The sequence below is a fragment of the Pagrus pagrus genome, assembly GCF_965226575.1.
Source record: "Pagrus pagrus genome assembly, chromosome: 11".
Lineage (NCBI taxonomy): Eukaryota > Metazoa > Chordata > Actinopteri > Spariformes > Sparidae > Pagrus > Pagrus pagrus.
The window spans coordinates 6,712,348-6,738,090 of NC_140195.1; the positions used below are offsets into that span (position 1 = coordinate 6,712,348).

The window sequence follows — 25,743 nt, forward strand, 5'->3', positions numbered from 1 at the left end:
TATTGCAAACTGTTTATTCGTAGTAAATGAAAAGTGTGCAATTCAGTGAGAGGGAGAAAGAGCGGATAGGGGTGTCGGGGACGGTCGATGTCTTTGGTCCATATTTTGGTGGAGGGGATGTCGATGAATCGGTGGGAGACGAGAAAAGGCACTTGAGTTTACAGTTGTCTCAGAAAGGTTGTCTTGAGAAGAAGAACACGGGTCTACTGGAAGAATGAATTGACTAGATGTTTAACCTCCATTATGTCTAATATGAATATCACATACGAAATGCCCCATGTGAGCACAAAATTATATAGCTACATATATGTATATACAGGAAGGAATCAGAAAAGTAAGTGTGGAGGGAAGAAGAGGAGGAAGAAGAAAAGGTGACGTGTTGGATTTATCCCCTTTGGAATTCTTTACAGGCAGAAATAAAAAAGAAAGAAAGAAAAAGGCAGCAACTTTAACAGGACGAAATTATTTCTTTGGCGATAACCTAAATATTCCTACAGTTTGGAACGTAAAACAAAAAAAAAAAGTGGTTAAAGTGAGACGGATAAAATCTCTGTTGAGATTCACTTCCTTTGAGTTTTGATTGAAGGAGTCCAGCGTCTCGAACACAAGAAATACGCTGGAATAAAAAAAACACTTGTTTTAGTAAAATTTGGTATATTTTCCGCCCGACAATGTCAGTCAATAAAAATCTTTGTGACAAAACAAAGTCACCACCTCTGAAAGCACTTAAAGGAGTAGTCTGACATTTAAGGAAATACACGACTCTCTCACCAAGAGTTAGCATGAATCAGAAGATTGATTACGATGCTACTTTGAGCAGCCGGTTAGCTCAGCTCAGCCTAAAGACTGGAAACAGGCGGAAAGCAGCTTTCCCAGCTCTGCCGATAAAGCACAAATCTCACCGTTGTGTTCATCTTTGGCCATCGTGAGTTCAATATAGTTTCTTTTGCCCAAAACAGCCACAAGGGGGCGACAACAAGCCGACTCCACTACTGGAAACCAAACTTTGACAAGCAACAGAAAAATGGATGGAGCTTCCAGGTCTGAAAAGTGTGCCTTAATCCTCCATTTCTTATGGCCTGCAGAGGGCAACTCCACTGTTTTCAAAAGAAGTCCGATTTCATGTAAGCTTATGAGAAAATGTACCTACTTCTCACATGATTTACTAACTAACTAAACCGCTTTCTAATGAGTTTATGGTCTCAGTTGCTAGTTTCAAGTCGTAATGCCAAAATAAAGTGTGACATCACTGTGGGTCGACACAATGGTGAGATTTATGCTTCATCATAAGTGTTTTCAACGTTTGGGAATGAGCGTATTTCTCAAAATGTCAAACTACGGCTTTAAGTCAAAAGTTAACATGATTATATGTCGGAACAGGACATATTAACCAAAGACTGCAAACAAACTACCGTTCTTTTCTCCACAATATTCACTAATATAATAACTGGAGTAAAGACTTTAATCTCAAATATATCTCCCTGTGATCAGAAAACTCACAATGAAACAAAAAGAGAGGGGAGAAAACATTATTTTAAATTCCTTTTCCTAAAGTCTTGAGGGAAGACAACACATGAGTGAAGAAATGCAGCAATAATGTAACAACCAGTTTTTAACTACAGCCTTGCAGCTCGACAAACTGTATGTACATAACTACAAGAAGATAAGAGATGAGGAATCACCAGGGGTCCCAGTCCCTAAAAAAAAAACCCCACTGCAGGAAAACGCCTTGAAAACAGGCCGCGTCTAAAGATCAGCAATGAGGTATTCACCAGCTTTTTGTTCACAAACTCCCGACACGACGAGGAGACTTAACCCCAACAACAGCCTTGAAGCGTCTACTTGGCAGCTGTAGAAAAAGAAAAAAATCTTTGAAATCAATACAACCCTCCAACGCATTCATCAGTTATACGTTCAAAGATGGGATCAAGTGAGTATATATAAAAAGGGGAAGAAGAGATCTTGCATCTTTTTCTCACACATATATTTAGAAATCGCACGTCTGCTCTACAAGTACCGTCTGATTAGAAAGCCGTCATGACGCAGACATCCATGTCTCTAGAAAGGCAAATGTGAAGTCTCTCTGTGACTAAAAGGCAAGCACGTCATTAATATGCCATTCATGTGCATATAACAACAAATAACGAAGAAGAAGAAGAAACGGTGCACGTGGAAGAAAATCCTTCAGAATGGAAGTCAAGAACTGACTATAAAACAGCATGTGGACAGTTTGTTTTGAGCGTGAACATTTCATTTAACATTATTCTACAAAAGGTAATGAGCCCTCTCTGTTATAAAAGAATGGACAGCGAGCAAGAAAGACGGCACACACGATGACCCTGTTGGCCAGTGGGAGGGCGATACATCACTGCCTCAGGCAATGTTTAAAGAAATTGTTCCACATTTCTGGAAAATTAGCTAATTCACATTCTTGCAGTGTTAGATGAGAAGTTGGGAATCACTCTCATGTCTGTACGGTAATAACGAAGCAACAGCTAGCAGCTAATTAACTTAGCTTCGCAAAAACACTGGAAACAACCAGCTTTGCTCTGCTTGGATCATTACCCCACGTTTTTTTATTTCATTTCATTTTTTTGTACAAAATAAACAAGACAGAGTGACAATTAGTTGAAAATCCCTTAAAGGTCATGGGTTGAACATACGACTTCCTCCACTTTCCTGTGATAGCGAGTTAAATTTAATTTAAAGTGTTGTTTTTTTCGAGATCAAGAGTTATTTATGTAAGTTTCTCGAGAAAACGAGCGCTGTTATGAGCTAAAGAGATAAATTAATCCATTATCACTAGAAAACAAAAGCTTGTTCCTTATAACCTAATGTGTATTAGATCAATAGTGCCATGACAGCAATCATACAGGGCATCTTGACAAGTGTAGTGAAAAATTCAGTAAAAAGTTGATATGGTTTGTGTTGGACCTCCCAAAAACAGCCACACAGAACCCTGCTTCTTCTACTCTTATAAATCTTATGAAATTGTTTTCTCAGGATAAATTACCTCTATTTAGGGGAAAAAATGGGTGTTTTTTTTATTCCATATTTAATTTGTGATGTCAGGAAAACAAATACAATTTAACTCGCGATCACAGGATAACAGAAATTCACACCTGACCGTTTAGGACTTCTGTGAATGTGTGGAGTTTTGCTTGTTGGCAGATTACGTTAACTTGGGACTGGCAACAAAACAGTTTCCACTTGCCTTTATGCAAAGCTAAGATAACCAGCTAGCTTCATATTTCGCTCACAAACACGAGAGTTGTATCGATCCTCTCATCTAACGCAAGAAGGGGAGGTAGCCATTTCTCAAATGTCGAACTATTCCTATCAGAGAGCAACCTACTCTCAAAAAACATCGAAGTCCTAGCGTTAACACGTTTCCTACTGTTTGTAGCAGCCATACGAAAAGCTCTGGATTACAGTTTGATATGTCTTTTTTTTTTTTTTTTAAACTTTGCAAATATTAACGATAGTCTGTAGTGTTGATTGCATGTCTTCTCTCCTTATGACAAAATTCCCTGTTAATACTAGAACTACTTCTTTTCCACGGTGAAGGCATTGAAATGGTTTTGGGAGACAAGAAGAAGAAAAAAAAAAAAAGAAAGATCTGAGGTGCAAATCAGAGAGCTGACATAAGCCACAGCAAGAATAGAAATAGTACTAAGAATTTAACTTCAATACTGCACAAATTGTTGCAGGTAATCCTGTCAGTCTCTGGCATTAAAAACAGAGACTGACAATAGCATAGCAATGAGATCTCTCAAAGGGGGCCTAAAGATAGGAGCTGTTACCGCAATCAGGATGAGAGAAATTAAAAAGGAAGAGCGATTACAGAACAGTGAGAGCTTTTCAAGTTCGAGGGATGAATGGATAGATGTAGAGAGGTGGCACTACAGCTCAACTGACGGAAATATGTAAACTGGTATTTCTATTCTTCATTGAGAGGAGTTAGTAGGAGGGAGAGTGTGGAAGGTATGGGGGGGAGGGGAGTGCAACGGTTAGTAGATGGGATTGATTGAGCGCGGGGGTTTCCAATGTCAAGGGCAGTGCGTCCTCGGAGGCCTTTGGGGCAGCCCGTTATGAGAGGGTCGGTCTTGGTTGTAGGAGGACGTGGAGGAACGGGAGGGACCTCTTGAGTTGCTAGAGTGATGTGAAGTAGGCCCAGAAGAGCCGCCGTCGCTCGGGTAGCGGTGGTTAGCACGATTGGCGTTCCTGTCATGGTAGGAGCCGCCGTTATACCGCTGACCACCCGAGTGATACCCTTGTCCCTGGAAAGTACGCCTGTTGCCTTGGAAAATCTGAGAGGGAAAATCAAAAGTCAGTAAGCGGCTAAAAATGATTCACACTGCCCAAGTAAGGTGTGAGGAGGTTTTTAAGGTCTCAACGATTTCCAGCTGACCTGTTTGGTTGGTGGAGGGCGGTTTTCGATGGGGGGGCTTTGGGTCTGGGTGGGAGGAGGAGGAGTTTCCAGGAGGCCTGGGCTGGCGACAGAAGAGGACGTGGAGCTGCAACGGGACCTGTTTGAGTAGCCTGTACGCGGGTGGTAAACTGTAAAAGAAAAACAACAAGGTGAATCACTAACAGTACAACCTGGAGCCTTACTCATGAAGCAGGATTTCTAAATAAGGGGGTTCTGAGTCAGCTTGCATCAACATTCAGAATTTCTGATGCTGCTACTTTCACACCAGACACATCACCCTCGAACATCTGGCTTTTGTCTTCAGTGCACAGGCACTCTGTCAACAGAGGCGAGAATGAAGCAAGATGTCTCACTCCTTAGCCACTTCCGTTATCATCTCTAAAAACAATGCATCCGATTCAGAATCATGTCTTCTGGATGTAGTCTGATGATGTGGTAAATTATCTGCTGCCTTGTACTGCTTCCTGCAAACTCATCTAATGGTAATGGGAAAGAAGTAAATTGGCAATTATTTGCTCACGTTGAAAAAAAACCTGCATTTACACACTAATGTTGGTGTAAAAACAGTAACTATGTTAATAAAACTCACCATAAGAGGACAGCAGAAAATGATGTAGAATAAAGTGGCTAGTTAGCGAAATGAATGCAGGTTTTTCAAACTCACACACTCCGTTTCCTCTTCCTCTTCTTTGATACCGAGAAGTGCCAACCATATAACCAAAGCACATTTATTTTTTTTATTATCATTATTTTTTTTTTTTTACTTCATGAGGCGTTCTTCACACCATCTGAAATGTCTAAAAATGTACATCATACACCCTGAAACCGAATGTGCGAGTTGTGTCTAATAAAAGCTCGATGGCAGTTTGAGATGCAGTGAACCGAGATATTTGTTGCAGGGTATTAAAGAGGACACTTCTCAGATCGAGGTAAGCAAACTTCAAATTCTGTTTGCACCTTTAAAAAGGCTCCATATCAATCCAAGTGCTCCAGTCCATTTTTTTTCCCTTTGAAATTTGCTTTCCTCAGTCTGAGAAGCATCTGACTGAACTGCCTCTTTTCATCAGACATATTTGTAGTCACAGTCCGTTTACCTCACCAAATTTAACCCGATAAATTTATAATCCTTTCTTATGAGTTGAATCCAGTTAAATGAATTCTGTATATTTTTGTCTTCCCTCACAGCAGCATTGATAACATGACTTTCTCTGAAACCACATAATGGAAACATGTTACTTTAAGACTCATTTCTATTTGTTAATGTACAACCTGAGAACCTGAACGCTGCTGAGAAGAGATAATTCTGTGAACAATATTTAATGTTGTGCTTAAACTTGTTTTTAATGACTTTTCAGGTGCCAACATATGAACATTGGATGTCTGCACAAATGTGCATATTGAATATGTATAAATAGCTGAATTTCTTCTTTTAAGTTACACAGGAAATAACATAATTAGGTTATTTTTAACGTGATTTATACACTCATCAAAATAGTTTGGTGGCATCTGGGCCTCTAAGAGTCTTTTTGTATTTTTAGTTTTGTCCATTTCCTCTCCAAGTCGTTTAAAATAGCACACATTTTGGAAGACAAAACATAATAATTAGCTTATTAGCCAAGTGTGCTTCCAGTCTGCTGTAACGGTGGGCATTATAAAGACAATGACCAGCTGAAATGCTCGTTGATGAAGGTTCTCAGTCGTCCAGGTCATAGTTATTCTAAGTGCTGTGTCGTAGGCAACTGGACTTGTTTCTATTTCAATTTTCAAGAAACTGAAACAAGCTGAAATGTTTGTATTTTCAAAATGGCTGAGGGTTTACCTTCATTCAGGATTATCAAGATAAGCACAGAGAGAAATATTCACTTAAACATAAATACAAAGAAAGATAAAACCAGATGAACAGGATACTGTACCTGATCCAAACCCTGTGATGCTCGTCTTCAGCGGTTCAAGATCAAATGTAAATCTTACAGCTTTCCCAAGATCCTCGTCGTATTTACGTTCACTAACAAAGTGCTGCGGAAAAGAAAAGAGACAACCAATCAATTATTATTATTAACCACCAGCTTGCTCCAAAGTGCAGCAGGTAGATATAATTTAATTTGTTGTTTTCCTTCATGTAGTCACCTTGGAAAAGACAACCACTCACTACAAATGAGCTTTTTATTTAACTTTCAGTTGTGGCTCAATGATCAGCTGTGCATTTAGTCACATTTTGAAACAAAGAGATGGAAGAGACCAAACTGAAGCAGCAGTTTTGTTAAAGTACCTTGATGTCTGCACGCAGTTCAGTCAACTGCTCTTCAGACATGGATGCTGACTGGTCCGTCAGCCGTCTGAGCTCCTCTGCTCTTTTCTGCCGGGCATCCAAAATCAACACTAAACACAAATAATGTGATGATTAACAGACAACCAACAAGAGACCCTACGATTGTTTTTGTGCACGGTGTCCCTGATTCAGAGTGTTCAACAAGTGCTGACTGATTATGTCCAATTAAGGCACAACTCATTGTGGGATGCAACTAATGATTATTTTCATTACCAATTAATCGACTAAATGTTTGGTTGAGAAAATGTCCAAAACCTAAAGATTTTCAGTTTCCCATCACACAGAAGAAAATCAGCAAATGCTCTTGCCTGAGATGCTGTAATCAGACAAAATTTAGTAGTATGTTTGAAAAGTGACTAAGTTACTATATATTTTTCTGTCAACAACTCGGTTCTGTCTAAATATTCCCTGCAGTCGCAGTAAGTTTCATTTTCTTGTGAGAACTCAGCTGTGTACTTTAAACAACACGTACAAAGTTCAGCTGACTCAGCATCTAAAGATAAACAAGGGTTAAAGATCAAATCGTGATACTGAGTATGTGCCAGTGTGAAGGCACACAAGTTACTGACACTGGCGTCATAACACACTTGACACACTTCTTTAGCCTTTAAAATACACACAGCATCTATTCAGTTAAGTCAAGAAAGGTGTTACATGTTTACTCAAAACACAGTTTGAACCCTTCATTTACCTCTGCGCACTATCCTGCCATCACAGTTTCGTTTAGCTTAATAATGGATGTGTGTGCAACGTGCATGAACCTGCTTATGTAGCAGACTTTAATTACAGACATTACAGAAAAAACAAAACTTATTTTCAAATTACATTTTAGTTTAAACATTTCATCCTGTATTATTTTGATAGGATTATTGCTTTTAAATTAAGGAGGTTATATTATGCAAATTTTCAGGTTCATACTTTTATTTGGGGATCCTAGTAGAATAGGTTTACAGACATTAATTTTCAAAAAACACATAATTTTTCTCATATGGTGCATTGCTGCAGCATCCCTTTTCACAATGTGTCTTGAATGCTCCGTTTTAGCTACAGAGTGAGACATCTCGCCTCTGTTCAGTCTTTGGTGAGAGTTGCACATGCGCATTACTTAACGGGCAGGATGTGGCCAATCGGAGGCAGAGTAGGGCGGGTCACGCCGAGCAAGTAACCATGCACAAAAATGCTACATCACACAATAAAGGAAAGGCAGAACACATAATATGACCTCATTTCATTTTCACAAAATATTTCTTGGATTCCTCCGCCTACCGCTAGAGGGAGCTCCATAGTTTGAGAATAGTGCTACTGCACTACATTAAGACTGAAATTATTTGCTGGCTAACCGATTAGTTTATCAACAGAAAGCTCATTTATTTGATCAATTAGTCGTTGCAGTCAACTTTCTGTTGGGACAAGTGAAATGCTTATACTGTCCTATTGTTGGAGTAATATGTATGGGAAAAAAACCATGTTGGCTTTTCAGACCCGTGTGTCTAAGTGAGCATCATGTGTTGCTGCTGCAACAGTGCAAATCTATTTATTTTTTGGACAAGCAACTTCTTATTACGCTCGATCTGTTTTTACTTACTTGCCCTCACCATAAAGGCCCTGAACATGGCAGGCATAGCAATTACCATCTTGTCAAACTGTTTCTAAGATTGGGCAGCAATTTATTTGGAAGGCATATTAATCAACTAATTGTTTCAGCGCTAGTGTGACTTTAATGGTAGTATTTGTAACCTACACAACAGTCTAATCAAGCTGCCTGGCATGTTTAAAAAGATATCTGAAAACATGGAGCTGCTGATTATGCAGAGGCTTATTGGCCTTACTGAATAAGTTTAAGAGAGAAAACATTTTGACTAAAATATAATGACTTTTCATCTACTGTAACTGGACTTAATCTTTTGTTTTTGTCAACTAGTTGGCTAAAATGTGACTAAAACTAATAAGCATTTTTATCCAAAGACTGAGATAAAGACTAAATCTAAGGTAGCTGCCAAAATAAACACTGCTTAAATATTAGTACTAGCTACAGTACTGGTACCTGGTACCTACAGCACCACAGATAACGATCATTATATCCTGGACTGTACTAAACAATGCCAAAAACATCCTCCTTTCCCATTTGTTCACCTACGCTCAGAGCTGTTTTTCAGCTATCTCTTTTCCTGCAGGAGAGCAAAAGCTCATGAGGGAAACCATAAAGTTAACACAAGTACAGGAAGCAGATTAGTAGAAGGTAAATTTTGAGGAAACCTGGCTTTTGTAATGTCGAAGAAAATACTAGAGTTTCTTCGCTTTCCTCTCAATTCCCCACACACTCTGCACAAAGACAGCATTGAGTCTCCCTTGACACCTGACACTATTCACTTTTTCCAGGCCTGGAACACACAACACTCAACACTGAGAGGACAGAAGAAGAGAGAATGGCCTACTTGTACAAATATGCAGTCTTGCTCTGTCATGTTACATACACACAGTGGTTGGTATGCTCCAGGTATATCAGGACCCCGAGGGCATCTCTGCAGTTTTGAAGAAACTGGAACTTGCTGTTCTACAACCATTTCTTTTCACTTCCTCTCAGAAGTTCTGAGAATCTGACCTAAATCACTTCCCGAGTCAGGTGATCACATTATGTGAGAAATACCAACAGCAGCTCAGGTGGCACATGACCTGCAGGTCGACATAGTTTAAAATACTTACTGGATTCTGCTTTAACTTTGTCCATTTCTCCCAGTAGAGTCACTTCTCTGTCCATTAAACTAAAAAACACAGAGAGAGAAAGAGAGAGAGAGGTCATTTTTCTCCACTCACTTCGAGATAAGAGGGCATATTGTGAACGCTGACTTTGCACTGAGATTACGAAGCTATTCCAATAAAAAAAGACAGCTGCACACTCAGAAACAGTAGCATCAGTGAATGACAATGCAAAACAGCAAGTGCAACACATTTAGGTCAACATTTAAACACTAATACATGAGAGAAAGTTCAATACTGTGTGATATAAGCAGCAGCGACATACTGCAGTTATGTCTCATGCCACAGATCAGCATGTCTACCATTATGACATCATAAATCACAACCTTGACTGTACTATTGTTTGATATCTCAGCACCTACTAAGACAGAAAAATCTGAATAGCCATGAACCATCATTTAAATCATGCAAAGAAAAACGGTTCCATTAATGAGGAACTAGATTTCATACTGCAAGTGATGGGTAAAATATTTCTGTAAACCCCTGTGGGTTTTCTCACCACTAGAACAATGATGGAGCAATGTTTCCAGGAATGGGTTCTCATTTGGTTTCAACTATGAAACACGCAGCAGGAGATTTGAGGCGGGGGGCGCACCCCTTGTTGGCAAAATGACTAAAATGCATCCCCCTTGTTAACCTGCCAACCTTCGTCATCCTACTTGGGATCACTAATAGGCGGACAGCTATCCGGGTCAAGATCCAGGCGCCCTTCTATCCGGACCTATAACTGATAAATTATTGAGCATTACTACATTTTGACGGAGCATTTTATACTTTAACTCCCACTCCAGTGTTTTTTTTGGATGTGCTGTGGCAAAGGTGACACATAAAGATGCAGCGCCCGGTAGATCCTCTAAATTATGCTGCACAGTGATTTTTTAGTTTTTTTTTTCTGAAACTACTACTTATGGGAGAAATACTGTCATCATCACTGGAGAAGAAAGCCAGCGTTTTCGACAAAGAGCAGCAGACTTTGAAACCGTAGCAGCCCTTTGGACCATCCAACCTGACCGGCTGAACCACTACAGACAGGAAGAGAGTTGGAATTAAGAGTCACGCTAATCCAGCTTGGTTTAAGGCTGCTCCTGGCTAATGTCTGGTCACAGGACAAGGAAATGGACAAAATGGGACATAGGCTGGCAAAACAACCTGTAATCAGACACTGTTGTGCCCACAGAGACCCATTTCCACCACAACATCTCAGTTCAAGCTGTTGCACTCGACGGGCAGACCGTGTTCTTAGCCGACAGAGCGAAGGACTACAGCTGGACGAGGAGAGGTGGGCTAACAAATCGATGCTTGGTGCTCACAAACAGTCAAAGTTGATGCACAGTGTTTGTGTAGCAAGAAAAAGTTTACCAACTTTTATTTTGTTATACAACCCTGTGTTGTTTAATGACGATTAAATTACCTTGTATTTTGGCATTTTTATGATATTTCTGAGTCATTTTCTCACATTGCTTATAAGCCACACGGTGCACCAACTATTTTTTGCCAAATAATTACATTTTGTGCTACAATGTAACAATGACGTATGACTAGAGTGGAATCAATAAGTCATGCACTACCCTCCAAGCTTAAAGCTGCTGGTAAGCGATATATTTTTATCATAAAGTGTAGCTGTTAGAGTTTTGTAACCCATGGCTCTCCTCTCCCTGCTCATGCAGTAAAAGAAAAAAAATATTTTCTAGTATCCCTGCCCACTCTATAATGAGGCTGTCCTGTCTGTTTGTGAACGTGCAGAGGGAAGCATCGTCCTGTTTGCCGCTTGTCTGGGGATTACTGCTGTGTGTTCATGTGCTGATGTGGAGAGGGAGGAGGGGGTTGCTAACTGCAAAACCGACAGGAAAATGGCTAAAACGACGACAACGATTACAGCAGTTTTAATTGGTGCACTGAGAAGACAATTATAAGCCGCGGGAGGCTGTGGCAGTGTCTCCCAAAATGTGAGCCATTAGTTTGGTATGTTAAAAGAGTAGCGTGGCTCCTTTAAGAAGAGGGCAGTGCGTAATGTGTGTATGGTTGAGTGAGAAAGAAGGAGAAGTTTGGTAGCTGCAACTAGAGCAGACAGGTGTTAACTTGCTAACAAAAAACAATACCAGTCTTATTTTCAGAAGAGTATACAGGAATAGAAACATCATGGGGAATATCATATTCCATTTCTTCCGATAAATGCCCCTAAATTTGACACACAAAAGCTTTGACACCTGAAGTGCCAGGTGGATTGTCCTCCTAGTATGCTAGCAGGTGTAATAGTATGCAAGCTTCTGCCTCGGGCTCTCTTCTGTGTTTCTTTACACAACCACTTCCGTCCTTTCTTGTGTGTTCAAACGAGGTCAGCACCATGAATGTCTTCGTGGAGTGGATGTGCACTTGATTGTGCACTTTTTCCAAGCCAGCTGAGAGCAGGCGCATCACAGGCTAACTCTGGAGGAGCCAACTGCCTACACACATGACTGGCAAGAAATAATTTACTGATGCAGCTTTTTGAGCTATTTTATTGGACCTAATGCATCAAATACTGAAAACATAAAGAGGAATTTCAAGGTATTAGACTGAGAAAAATAGAAAAACTGCTCCATTTTGTAATGACTGTTTATGGGAAAGTCTGTGTAACAGGATTCTACTACAAGAACTCCAAAATTACCTCACAGCCCACAGCGTTGTTCTTGGAGGCTTGGAAACACTTCTGCCTTTAGACGGTTGGATGACACATTATTCGACCTAGTTGAAGTGTGCGGAGCTCTTTACAGTCATGATCTCTCTCTGCCTCCAGTGCAGCATTAAAAAGCCTTTGAAAAGAATATATATAGTATATACTCTTATGTTTGACAGCTGGCTGACTACCTCTAGCATAAATAACGCTACACCCATGAAGATCAAGGCTTTAACACAACATTATGTAACTATTTACTATAAAACAACTGCCTCATAATCATTTTGATGATACAGTGTCTTGTAATGTGGTGAGTGGTGTCTCTGTCTCAACCACTCAACCTCTCTAATGCTTGTTTCTGCACTATGAGCCTTCCCTCTCAATGAAGCAACAAAGTGCGTAATGCTTTACAGCACCAGCTATCAGTGGTGTTGGTGAAACTGGATCATATTTTGTGGAGAAAATATTTTCGGGTTTCCCCTCTAATGTCCTCCAGCTGCTCTGCCTCAACTCTCTGTGATTTACTGAGTTTCCTGAACCTGTAACTGCTGCATACCGTAGCTAGGAAAATTAGCTCTGCTAGCTGGAACCGTGCTCTTCATGACAGAGATGAAGAGACTGAAGAGAACGCTGACGGAGGAAACTCAGAAGAGAGAAAGAGACAGTGACAGCGCAAGACACAAGAGTGCCGCTCCGACTGGCTCCCATTTAGCTTTGGATTTCGACAGGAAACCACAGTATCATGATTCAGCTTTCCAGAGAGAATAATGAAGGATCCCTCGACTTGTATACTTGTATAGTGAATTTAAAATATTTGAGGAATGCATACTGATTTTTTTTTCTTTAAGCTTGTGCTTTTCAGAGGCAGATGCATTAAGTTATGGTTTTAGAGGAGTCAAATATTTGACTCTCTAAAACACCTAGGGAGCTGCTTATCTCCTCCTCCGCAGGTACCAAATTCTCCTAAGAACCATCAATAGTCATCTCCTGCTGACTTATCACAGCCCTAATTATTACTGCTACACAGAGGTGAACCTGGATTTTCTCTGGCATATGCTAGTAGCATCTATTAAGTCTGTAAGCTAATCACAAAACAAGCTAAAGAGGACAAACCCTGTCACTTGCACTGTCCTGCGTTAAGAGTATTTTTCTTGGTCGATTCCATTAATGGAGAGGTTTGTTGTACAAATAAAATCCAACTGAAATTAATGGCAGTATATCCACGTTATCTAACATGTTGTAAGCCATTTTATCCAGTTGCCTGTTTGTGAGTTCCCCAGCATTTACGCAGTGTGTACCGGTATCTGGGACTCTTATTGTGAAAGGTAAAAACAGAAGGTTTCTTTTTGCACGAAGACTCTGAAATGAAACGAGTGCATGTAAACTAGGTGGATAACATTAAATATTTTGTTTTTCTCTTTCAGTTCTGGCTGATGGTCCTGTTTGGGGGCGGGCAGGATCTGCTGGTCACTGGTCATGGCTGATCATGCCTAAAAATGTCTGATTCTGGTCTCTGTCCAGACGATTGGTGCATCTCTATTAATAATAATATTTACATAATGATTACAGTATCCCTTTTGTTTTGTATTATAACACTCCATTAGATGTAGTTAGTCTATAAACAAGCGCTGTAAAAATGACCAGAGGTTCAACATATGTAACAGGTCAGTTTCCTATTATGCAAAACCTCTGTCCCTGTGTCATCAAAGATAAGAAAAATGCCCTTTGACCCACTGATGGTAAAGCAAAACCTATAAAAATGTAATAACGCCCACACTGCCTCAGTAAACATGCACCATGAACTGAAGAATATTAAAAGGGAACACAAATAGTCCTTTTGGACCAAATAGTTCCAGAACTTTGGACCTGGAGGAACAAACTCAGGAACTAAAAGTTCATGTTGTAGTTTTCTGTTTCCACTGTATCTACTGGATGATGCTGGACCCTGATGTTTGAGCTGAATATAATGAATGACTGACATGTCTGTCCCTCGTCCTAATATTGGTACTGGTCATAGCGTCTGTGGTATCTGACTAAACATTGACTGTTAGCCCTGCAAACAAAGTACCACCCCTGGAGCTATCATACAGGAACTAAATTTAGGCCGAGTTCCTCAAGAGGATCTTTATCCCCCGGGAAAACTGCGGCAGTGGAAACACCCGTGCAGGCTGTTGTGTTATACCTTACTTTCCAACTCAAAGCACTTCAAGATTCAACTGTAGCGACTGTGACCAGACACAGACTTTAAAATAAATGTACACACCAGCTCTGGAGCTCGGCAAACGTCTGCTTCATCCTCTTGATTGAGGAGTCCATCTCCTCCTTGACCACCATCCTGTAGCGAGTCAGTGAGGCGGTGCATCTCTGTAGGTCCTTCACGGAGCGGTCAATGTTGGAAGCTGAGGAGGAGACATTACACATGACTAAGGCTCAAGTGCTTTAAAACATTTTGTCCCAAATTGGGTTTTATCTGTACCAACTCATAGTGCTTTATCAACCACTGTATAAACTACATGCAGGACAAGATCATTCAGAGGGTACGGTGACTAACCTATCTTCTTGACTCCTGACGAACCTTGCTCATCCATTAAGGGTGCAAATGAGGAAGCGGGTGGATGTGAATTTGAGCCTGGCCTGGGTCGGTTCTTGTTGCCTCTGGGACCTTGCTGATTTCTTCCTCCGTGCTGTAAGGCGGGACTTGGAGCGCTACCTTGACTTTCTGCTTCTGCACCTGTGAGAAGACAGATTACTTTACAGCAAGTAAAGTAAGTGGTTTCCAAGCTGACTTTTCCCAAACAGCAGAGTGTTTGTGTAGTTTCTGTTTTCTGGGGTTTTTTTTTAATTAAAAAAAAAAAAAAACGTAATCAAAAACTCTGACACCTTTAACAAAGATGATACTGGGATGTGATATGATACCTTGTTAAATCTGATCTGATTTGATCCAAGTCTCAAGCAAGTTCCATGTCATTTTTTTCTTGGGCAAGTCAAGTCCTTAGTTTAGGTCGGGTCCAAAGTCAAGTCACTTCCCCTGCAGTCTTAAATGCAGTATCCGATCTTCATAAAGAGAATACACAAGGTATTAGTACCTGTCCAATAATATTACTGGACAATCTATCTAGCCTGATCAAAAAGTATGACAATGGAATCAATTTGTATTACAATTATTGATTTTCATTAAATATATGTCATTTAAAAAAAGTATAACTTTATAAAACAACAGGAAAATATTACTAATGCTGCTTTCAGACAGAAGGAGAAGTTTGACATGCAGTTAAAATGCTCCATGACCTCGATAGGGATGTGAAAGTTACTGGGATGGACAAGGAAGTATTAAACAGAAGGTGATGTGAAGTGGCCGTCACACCACAAAGTGACATTCGCTCATTCAAAAGTGAACTTGTGAAAAGTGTCTTAATTGGTGGAGCCACAAACTTGGCGACAATGGAAAATTGCAGGGCTAGAAGTGAAAACACTAACCTTTACTTCCTCTTCCAGTGCTTCTACTTTCTCTTTACTCTTCTCTTTACTGGCTATCATCTACGATTCCATTATATACAATAAAAAATCATTTAAAAAAGGGGAAAATTAAGCTCTCCGAGCTAACAAGAAGACAGTTTTAAGATAGAAGTTAAACCACTCTAAATAAAAAAAGTCCATTGTGCCATAGATGTCTGTTGTATGTCACATATCCCGCCCCTTCCCCCCAAAAGCCAATTGTCTGCTTTTTCACAGCCGAACCAGGAAACATATCAGCCAATCGTGTTGTTGCACTGATGCCAGCACACAGTTGAGATTAAAAAGAGCTTCCACAGATTACGTGTGGGTGCAGACGGACTTTGAATGAGAATGGACTTGAAGGATATCAGGTTATTCAAAGATTAGACATTAAACATTACATTAAAGTTTGTTCAAGAGCTCTGATGTGATGAGCTGGCGGCATCACGTCGCAGCACTTTGTATTGAGCCGTTAAAGAAGCTGGTGTTGTGAAACCGTGCACATGCTTAGTAAAAGTATAATCTGAGGGGAAAGGTATTTAAGCTTTATTTTGGTGCAAAGTCACCTAACTTTTTAAGCATTTTTTTTTTTTTTAAGATCAATTTTAACCGCTGATTCTATTCATGCAGTTTTTATGTCCCAGTGACCACTGAATGTGAAGTTTCTGTCTTTCCATTCATTTAGATTCAAGCCTGGTCTTGTTAGCCTGAAATTACTGCCCAGGGGTGTTGCCTAAATGGCTGCCAAGTGTGAAAAGGACCCTGTAACAACTTTGCTAATGGTCATCTAGCACATTTCTTAGCTTTTTAGCTAATAGGACAATAAGTTAACATTTTATTCAAAACTTGCATCATTTACATTGACCCTTTTCTCATCACTGTCTGCAAACCATTTGTGAAACAGTTTTTGTCTGACAAAGGAGGTTAAATAAAGGTGAACAGTGCATCACAGCTAAAAAAAACAAAACTCCAACAACTTCCTCTATTCTGAACTCTCCAGCTCCATGTCCCCTAAAAGGTTAGCATAGTCAGGACAACTTGCTATTGGTCACCAGCACAAATTCACTAAAGTTGAACTCTCAGCAGAACCTTTGCATGGTTTAATCTTGAATCCCTAAATGGATCGTCTGATTATGCATGATGTGTGCCCAAGCCTTTAAACTGTCGGGTACGACAAAGGATATTCCCCTGGACACCAAGAAAAATCACAGCCCAATATTCAAACGTCCTGGAGTGGCTTTTCTTTAAATGGTGATCAGAGCAGATGTTTACATATCCATAAAATCTATGTTGATTACAGCAGGTAATCCTCCCCCAGGCATGACAACTTCATAAAAATAACCGACCTTCCTTCTTTTCCTTCATAATTATCAAAGCTGTGATTACCGGTGGTTTCGGATGTAGCGGGTTCAGAGTCCAGCTCGGCTGCATCCAGGGAGGCAGAGTCTAACTGTTCACTCAGGGAATCCAGTGACTCTCCATCCATTACTGATCCGTTGGCATGAAAGCCGTTCATCTCATCCTTGCCCTCCTCAGGCGATGTGGCCTCAGGTGGAGCAGGCTCTGCTGAAGCCTCAGGCTGAGGCTTGGGCTTCTTTTTCTTCTTGGGCTACACATGGAGGAATGAAACAGAGATAATGTCAATCAGTTTGACATTGATATCTCTATTCTAATCAATGGACTGAGATGGATTAATTCAGCACACACACAGGGACAGAAACATTTATTTATCTAAACAGTTATTTTATGAAGTACAGAAATTAGTTTTAAGCATCTCAAACGTAGGGCCGACATAATTATGCTTACTTAACAGAGAGAGATTAAAGATGTAGGCTTTCTGGTTCTCACCTTCTTTTTGCCGGTGACATTCCACTCCTTCAGGATCTCAACTGCGCTACCTGAGGTTCAAAGCAAACAATGATGACGAAGGTACAAAGCGTGGCATGACAAGCTTGAACCTTGTAATACCCATCCGAATACATGAATGCCCTGAGGTGCCGTTTGCTAAAAAAGGAACAAAGCTGTGTGACGTCCGAGGACAACCTCTTTGTGCTATAATTAAACTTGTGAAACTGAAGGAATGCAAATAACCCTCAGACTTCTGAAAGCATGGCGTGTGTGCATGGAGAAATATGTTGTTGTCAAGGTCACGTTTAGCACAAACAGTGGGCAGCATGCCAAGTGAACAGCTCGAACTAAACATCAAAGTATACTGAGCAGATCACAATATACCAGCATACATTATACAGGTTATCTTAAGTCTTTTCTTCATGTGGTGCGATTACCATTGTCTTCAAGGCATAACTGTACTAAAATATGCAATACTTCAAGTTTTACGGTGTTATGCAACTACAGCAACTATATGTTTATTTATGCCAAGAATTTCTTGTTCTTGGGGTCAACACTGACGTCTTCATACCTTCTAAGAAAGCTTGAACAGCCTTGTCTACGCAGTTCTCAAAATGCTGCAACACCAGCACAATCTCATTGTTACTTTTGTTGGGGACGACTGCCCTGACAGCGCTGATCTGTAAAATAAAAGCAGAGTACGAGAGGAACAGGTTTTAAAATCAACTCATGGGGATTAAAATAAATATACAATGAAGGCGTTTAACATTTAAATAACATTCACCCTAAGGACAGGAACGTAGTGCAGTGTGTATGAATAGTACAAACGTGGAAAAAATAATATTTTAAGAGTGTGTTTAACTGCAAACAGAGAAAGAAGTGTGCAAAAGCTCCAATGCAAATGTTCCCAATTTTGACATAAAAAGGCTACTTCATTCAAACATGATTCTTCCTCTTTACAATCTATTGTCAGTGTAAGGGAACATATCTTAATAATGAAAAAAGATTCAAAAACATATGACTACTGGCTCCAAAATAAACAGATGTTCATAAAAATGAGGCCTATGTGTGTTTTGGGAAGAGTAGCAGGCTCCATAATGCAAGTTTATCAGTACATGTAATGGTATTCATTCTAGGATTAGGCATTTCAACAGCATTGATTTGTAGAAAACTCAACAATATTTATGGAAGTATGTACAACGGTGTACCATGACGCTTGTCTATCAAGTACATTTAAATACAGCAGCAACAGACGTACTGGCAGTGATCATGGAGCAGAGGGAACTTGCACTTTAGTATCAAGTTCCACAAAGAGCAGCGTGAAAAACAAAAACCAGTTCCCAAATCTATTCTCATTATTTAAATCAGCTTCAAACGACGCTCGACATTCACACAATTTCTCAGAGTTTGACTTCGAAAGTACATCCTGCTTTTTACGTCGGTGGCCCTTGCTGGGAAAGCAGTTCGAAGTAAAATGATTTGCGCACACATAGCCTATAAGAGTTTCCAGTTGTTATTAGGACATTTCTATCAAAAATAAAGTTAATCCACTTCCTCGGATGGTGTGAGCAGATGAAGACGTTTGTGTTGGTTCTTGTAAAAACTGACGGACAAGTCGGGGGGCTTTGTTTAAGGGTCTGCATTAGAGAGCAAAACAGTAGTTACTGAATGTAACTCCAGTTCTATGAGTAAGTGTTTCGCCCTCGAGCAGCATGCTATCGCAGCTATAGTAAAACAGAAAAAGTTACGGACATGTGGTGAAGTAACAAAGACACTTTTAATCCCAACACGCCAGGCAGGGATGTGAGAGTTGATCCAACTCCTGTCGCTGGTCACGCACAACCTCAAAGTCAGAATTTTACTGTCACTGATACGGCTTATTGTCATATGCCAATCTGGTGGACATCACCCAACCCCAATTCCAGTAAAGGCACTTGAATTTGAATGTTTGATATTACATACATTTTAAGATTTTATGTGTAAAACTGGACCATTAGCTATATTGTGCCAGTCATGTTCAGTGTGTGTGTGTGTCTTACCTTCTCTTTCATCCGCTCAGCTGTTCCTCCCTGGGACATGACCATTTTTGAGCGAGTGTCAAACACCACCCCAGATGTATCTGGAAAAATATAACAAACACCAAACTCCTTTGTTTGTTCAGGCCTTGAATCATATTTGCAAACCTCTGTAGGACATGATTTGCAAAACAAATCAGCCACCAGACATCTTCACAGAGATTTCCAGGAAAGAGTAGTCGGCTACGTTTATGAATCCCAATCACATTACAATGGCGGGTTTTTGCTTGTGAAGGCATGCACTTTCTTCTCCAGTAAAAACGCTGACACTTTAATAATGTTTATATGTGTGCCGACACATTTTCAACGTATCAAATAGTTTGAAGATAGATTTGAGTACTGAAAGCATCGTGTGAATTTAAAACCACACAGTGAGAAAAAGTCGACGCCAACATCACCGCACATTGTGAAGTGGAGCTGGAAGGACGTGTTATTTGGGCATTTCAGCACAGCCACTTCAGTTTTCTATCACAAGCAGCAGGCACAAAAACTCATCACATCTGTCTCAACAGTCTGGAATCTGCATCTGATTTAAAGGACTAAAAGCAAACGAAGGCCTCTGAAAAGACGTTTCCAAATTCTTGAAACACCTTCAGGGTTTCTGTCATCAGATGCACAATAAAACCGGTCCATAAAAGGAAGAAGTGGCTGTGTTAGAATAACAAACAATTTTCAACAAAAAGGTCTGAGGACACTTCTTTTCAAAACTGATAAACAGAAGCTGAGTATGAGGAGTCAGGTAAAGTCCAAAGTTAATCTATGGCCATTTAAAGACAAGACAGAAAGACGGGGCCCTTGTAAAAGTTGTTTTCCTCGTGGACGAAAGTAGGTTAATGTCACTGTAAACGTCCACAGCATTTCTCTTTATAACTATTCAAATTCTCTGTTAAAGTAATACCATCTGTTACACTGCACTCGCAGATTAAGGATGTGCAAAGGCATGTGAAAACAATCATGCACACATTTGATATTTACGATTCTAAATGCTGAGCCATTAAAACACAAATGACGAATTGTGTATGAGTGTATGTTTGTGCACTAAATATACGCAATGACATGTAGAGTTCAATTTCTATAAAAGAGTTAATAAAGCAGATACTTACCCTTATGGCTGTTTTTCTTTGCCATGTTGTCACACAGACGTTTCCGAGAAACACTTGGGTCGTATACTTCCTCAAGACCGTGAGAACTCTTTAAATTTGCTTTAACCGGTGATTAAACGAGGAGCCCAAGTGTGGTGACTTTCACTTTGGGTTTTTCTAGACAGTTTCTATAGACTTCTCTCTTTTTAGAGAGATTCCTGTGAGGCTCACAACTGGCAGAAGTGTTGGAAGGTTCAGATCAGGCCTAAACCATTTAGGCAAAGATTCAGGTTTTCTTCTTGTTTCTCTCCACCAAAGTTGATCCAAAACTGTGGGAGGAAAAGGGAGGAGAAAAAAAAACAGATGTTGATTGGAAATAGTTATGCACCATGACATGAGACCAAAAAAAAAAAGTACATTGTAGGTAACTGTAACCATACTGTAACCATACTGTATGAAGCACAAATGCACAGATACTAAATCTCAAGTTCTGTAAGATCTGAAAATATGAATACAAATCAAATGACATCAATTTCCTCTGGCTATAAAATATGAATAAAAAACAGATTTCAATAAGTTTCAGTCTGTCTGGCAGAGCATTCTCAAGAAATCTGCAGTTAATATTGTCTTTGGCAGCAACACTGCATTAAGTTTGGAGGGGGGAAAAAAATCAGCAGGACTGTAGAGAAGTGCATCTTTGAAGGGTATTTCATTTTTCTCTGCACTCTGCAGGAGCAGTGGGTGATAATGTTATGAAAGTTACACAAATTATTCAGCATGCCTTCACAGTCTGGGTTATGAACGGCCTGATGATGACTATAAATCCCAGAATTTGACATACTAACAGATGTTTTCAATAGGCATGACTGAGAACTATCTCAAATATTTTGGATTTTCCCTGCAGCCAAACTTTTAAGCGGCGGCACAAATGGCTGATGTCATCACTGTCATGGAAATTAAGATTTTTGACTTTGTGCCTCGGAACAAGAGTCCAACTGATTTCTGGAGTCGATGCCAGTATAAAAAGGAGATGTGGGCCAAAATATAGATATAAAAATTTTAGATATGGATATATCAGACAATATTATTAATGACATCAGTGCACTGAAACCGTGAACTTCACTCCTACCCCAAGCATCTTTTTCTACACTATAACCTGTAAAAATGTTTTCATATGACTTTGGACAGGGTTTCATCTCACAATAGGGCTGTACAATGTATTTTTTAAAAAACAAACATATCATGCGATAATTTTGACGGACAGTATGACTGCAAAATCATTAGTGGAACTGATTTTGCGTTACAATTTTACATTTGTTGCGGTTTGTACGAAACAATGTGATTTCTTACATTTGGAGAACAAGATTTGTAGGCCAGGACATCTGTGGCATCGTTATAATCCTGTTTTGTCACACATTTGACCTTTTATCAAAAAAACCCTGCAGCTTCTTGCGATTTGGATTAGAGCCCAACTGATTTGTGACTTTTGGGGCTGATGCTGATACCATTATTTGGGAGTTAAAAAAAACGAGTTAATGATATCCAAAATCGAAGACAATATATAATCTCATAATTATGATATATATATATATCTTATATTTTGCCCAGTGCTAGTTTAACAATGAACTTTATTGTCCAAAATAACATCAGTGCACTGAAAGAGTAAACTTTGGGAATTCAATTACTATAAATCGCATCTTTTTTCTATATTACAATCTCTATAAAAAAAAGTTTATATCAGACAACATATGCGCAAATAACCTGCGATAGGCCAATATCATCCAATAATTTACTAATAATAATAATAATAATAATAATTTGATTAATTGTGCCGCCCTACCTTGCAATGTGCTTTTAATTTTCTCGTCTCTTTTATTACTGTAAACGAAACTGCAAATAAGCAAACGAGAAGCTGACTCACAGTCGCATTAATAAAACAAAAAGGCATGGCAAATATTTAAGGCCTAATTGCGTCACAAAAATAGGCACATCTTTCGAGGCGTTTCTTATTCATCCACTGTTCTCAAACTAATCCTGCCATTAATGGGTATACAAGCAGAGAAACAAGTTTATACAACAACACATAAAAAGCAAAAACAAACTGGTGGAGTTGGTTCATGTGGAAATGACTCAATTACACTGCTGCACGAATCAATCAATAAAACTGATACCTCAAGCTCTTTTACAGACCACAGCCAAATCTGAGCTACTTTAATTATGTCCCCTTCTAGTCCCAACCAGATCTTCAGCAATCTGGACTCAGCTTTAAGGGGCCAGCTGTCCTCCCTTCCTTCCTTTTTAGGTTTCTCTTTCTGACCCGGTTCACCAGAAAGAGAAACCTAAAAAAAAAAAAAAAAAGTGTACAAACACACACCCTGCTGATTAGGACTTGGCATGCCACAGTCCTGGCTCCACCACACCTTTACAGACGTCAGACACAAATACGCACAATCAACAAGTGACACTGCAGCAGGCACATACGCAAGCAGGCACTAGGATGCATTATGTTTATCAAGAGGGATGGTGCTCGTATCCTCAAGAGAGCTGGACCAGGTGCACTTGAGTGATGCAATTCAGAAGAAATGCAAACTCAGCACTCAAATGGAGTTGGTGACTGAAGAAAAAAAAAAAAGTTGTGCTTGAATTGAAGAAGTTGAGAAATGTAAATAAAGGCGGACGTGTGTGACATAATAAAAAAAAAAAACGGAAGCCGAGAAGGCTGTCACAGCTACAACCCGCAAACACGTTATTCACAAACAAGCCTAATGTAGTTATACTTAGAGACGCTTCTCATCACCACCACTGCCAGTTCATTTCTTCTCCAGGACACAGAAACAGTGACAAAGCAGTTACGTCTGCGTTCAAAGTCTTCACAGTTCAAACGGAGCACTGCTTAATCCAGGCGAGACGACTAAATGTCAATTAACGGGAGTAATTGAAGCTAGCTTAGACCCTCGTTATCTCTTGCCGCATCTTAGATGGGTTATTTGCAGGTCTTTCTACAGGAGTCTTTATCAGTATTTCACTGCAATATAGTTGCAAAAACACATCCAACATATGAACGGGCTTCCTACAGCGTCGGGATGAAATGAAAAAACCTTCGCTTCGGCGTCAAGAGCTTCACGACGAACTGACCATCAAATAGCCAACTTCGTGTTAATGTTAGCTAACTACCCCCTGTCCGGCTGTCTGTCTGTTTGTCTGTCTGTCGGGCGGTGTGAATGCAATGTTTATGCAACACGACTGTCTTAAAAATGTTTGCGTGTCCACTCTTTGCATTTTCTGCCCACTTCCAGACGGATTTTTTAACTTGCACAATAGGGTCTCTCCCCGTTCAGTTTTTCATTTCACATGATTTGGCTGAAAATCCGGCGGTTAGGTTAACGTTAGCTTGCTAACATCACCTCACGGTACGTGGTTTTAGCTTTGCACGGGCTCTGCGATGTTGACCTCAATCATCTGCCATTAGCGTTGAATTACGCCGAACAACGCTGGAAAGGACTTAATGCAGCTCTGGGTATCAACGCCTTCTTCGAGGATGGACCTTTGAATGCAGCCTTAGCTAACGCGCAGCTAGCAGACTTGCCTGGGCTTTTATTATTCAGTGCTCCGTTGTAAAGCTAGCCATCCTTTAGCATCTCAACTAACGTTTTTTTAAACCGCCGCGCTGCTAACAGAAGCGTTAGCTTGATTAGCTCGCTCTGTTAGCATGCACACGAAATTAAATACGTACCTTATGTCGGCAAGAAAGCTGAAGAGTAGATTCTGGAAACGGTTTACCGCAGCTCCCACCGCCAGCCGTCTTTAATGCCAAGTAGTCTGCTGTGGGCAATATTTTCCTAGACCAGACTCCTTCGGGGTTGCCAGGTTGGAGTCGGAGAACGCCCCTTTTAACACGTTTCAAGCAAGACTCTCCAGCCTGACTGATCAATAAAAGAGCCTACACCTTACATTAAGTATTCTTATTAATACTATCGTTTATGTTATTATCATCATCATTGATTATCCATTCACATAATATCGTCAGTTAAATATACATTATTCATACACACGATTCAATATTTATTACCACTAAGACTTTAAATGTTTACCTGCTTAACCTACATACATCCACATTTTTCCTTGATCATACTCTCATCACCTGTTTCCTTCCTTTAATATATTACTAACACTGTATGAGTTACATTTTTTTTTTATTGTGCTAATTATCTTGTGTTTCTGACCTCTTCCAGGTCACCACGGTGGAGTGGAGTCCATTTGGCTCAGGCACTACTTGGCGTTGCCTCGGCCTGCTCAGTCATCCTCCTGGATCCAAACTCACATCACATATATCTTATATAGTTTACTTGTATCAGACATGTACTGGGACATCTAGTGCATGTCTGTCCATCGTGGGAGAGGGATCCTTCCTCTGTGGCTCCTCCTAGGCTTGCTTCAATGATGTCACCTTTAAAGGTGCAATGTGTAGGAATTTTTTGTTAAAAACAGTATGTAACAGAGATATCTACAGGAGCTAGCACGGTAACCGGCTAGCCCTGGCCCATTTTTTCTCATAATACCACTTAGTACCCAAAGAGACAATAGCCCAGCAACCCACCTGAACCCACTTTGTTTTTGCTCTCCCTGGAACCAGAATCCAGGTCAAAGACGCTGCAGACTGCTAGCTGCATGGCTAACTGAGCTAACTAGCTAATTGCATTTACAGTTAACGGTTGCTCTGGTGACATACACATCTCACCTGTAATGCCACCACTTGTACTTTTCACTTTTTCACTTTGTGAAGGCATTCAAATCACTGCCACTACCTGCATCCAACAGTGACAGGAGTGACACCAAGACGAACATTTAATCAGATAGTGGCTTTTTCATTAGAGGACCAACGTGGCTGAATAGAGTAGGATTCATATACATGTAGTTGATAAGCACGTCAGAAATAGAGGTGCATAACATAAGTAAGATTGAAAAATACCCTGAAACGGACATGTTATCACTAAAGAGTCCAGTCATCAAATGTCTTAGTTCTGTTAATGTGGTTGTCCTTTTCACTGTAGTCTGTATACAATATATTT

The 25,743-nt window shown here is 40.0% G+C and overlaps 1 protein-coding gene across 2 annotated transcripts; it reads right to left on the minus strand.

Moving 5' to 3' along the window:
* Window positions 1-24,515, minus strand: spats2 (spermatogenesis associated serine rich 2). 2 transcript variants are annotated; one of them, XR_014623569.1, is made up of 14 exons: window positions 24,408-24,515; window positions 20,696-21,003; window positions 19,557-19,636; window positions 18,089-18,197; window positions 17,518-17,567; window positions 17,056-17,278; window positions 14,726-14,905; window positions 14,438-14,573; window positions 9,465-9,523; window positions 6,702-6,811; window positions 6,346-6,448; window positions 4,412-4,560; window positions 1,773-4,310; window positions 1-616 (listed from the first exon to the last, which is right to left on the minus strand). XR_014623569.1 is itself a non-coding variant. In XM_084366822.1 (13 exons), the coding sequence occupies exons 2-13, from the start codon at window positions 20,718-20,720 to the stop codon at window positions 4,050-4,052; spliced, it is 1,485 nt and encodes a 494-aa protein (XP_084222948.1). In that variant the 5' UTR covers window positions 20,721-21,003; window positions 24,408-24,515; the 3' UTR covers window positions 1-4,049. The 2 variants fall into 2 exon arrangements, 1 of the variants encoding a protein (XP_084222948.1); XM_084366822.1 differs by having other exon boundaries at window positions 1-4,310.
* Between the last annotated feature and the right edge of the window lie 1,228 nt (window positions 24,516-25,743).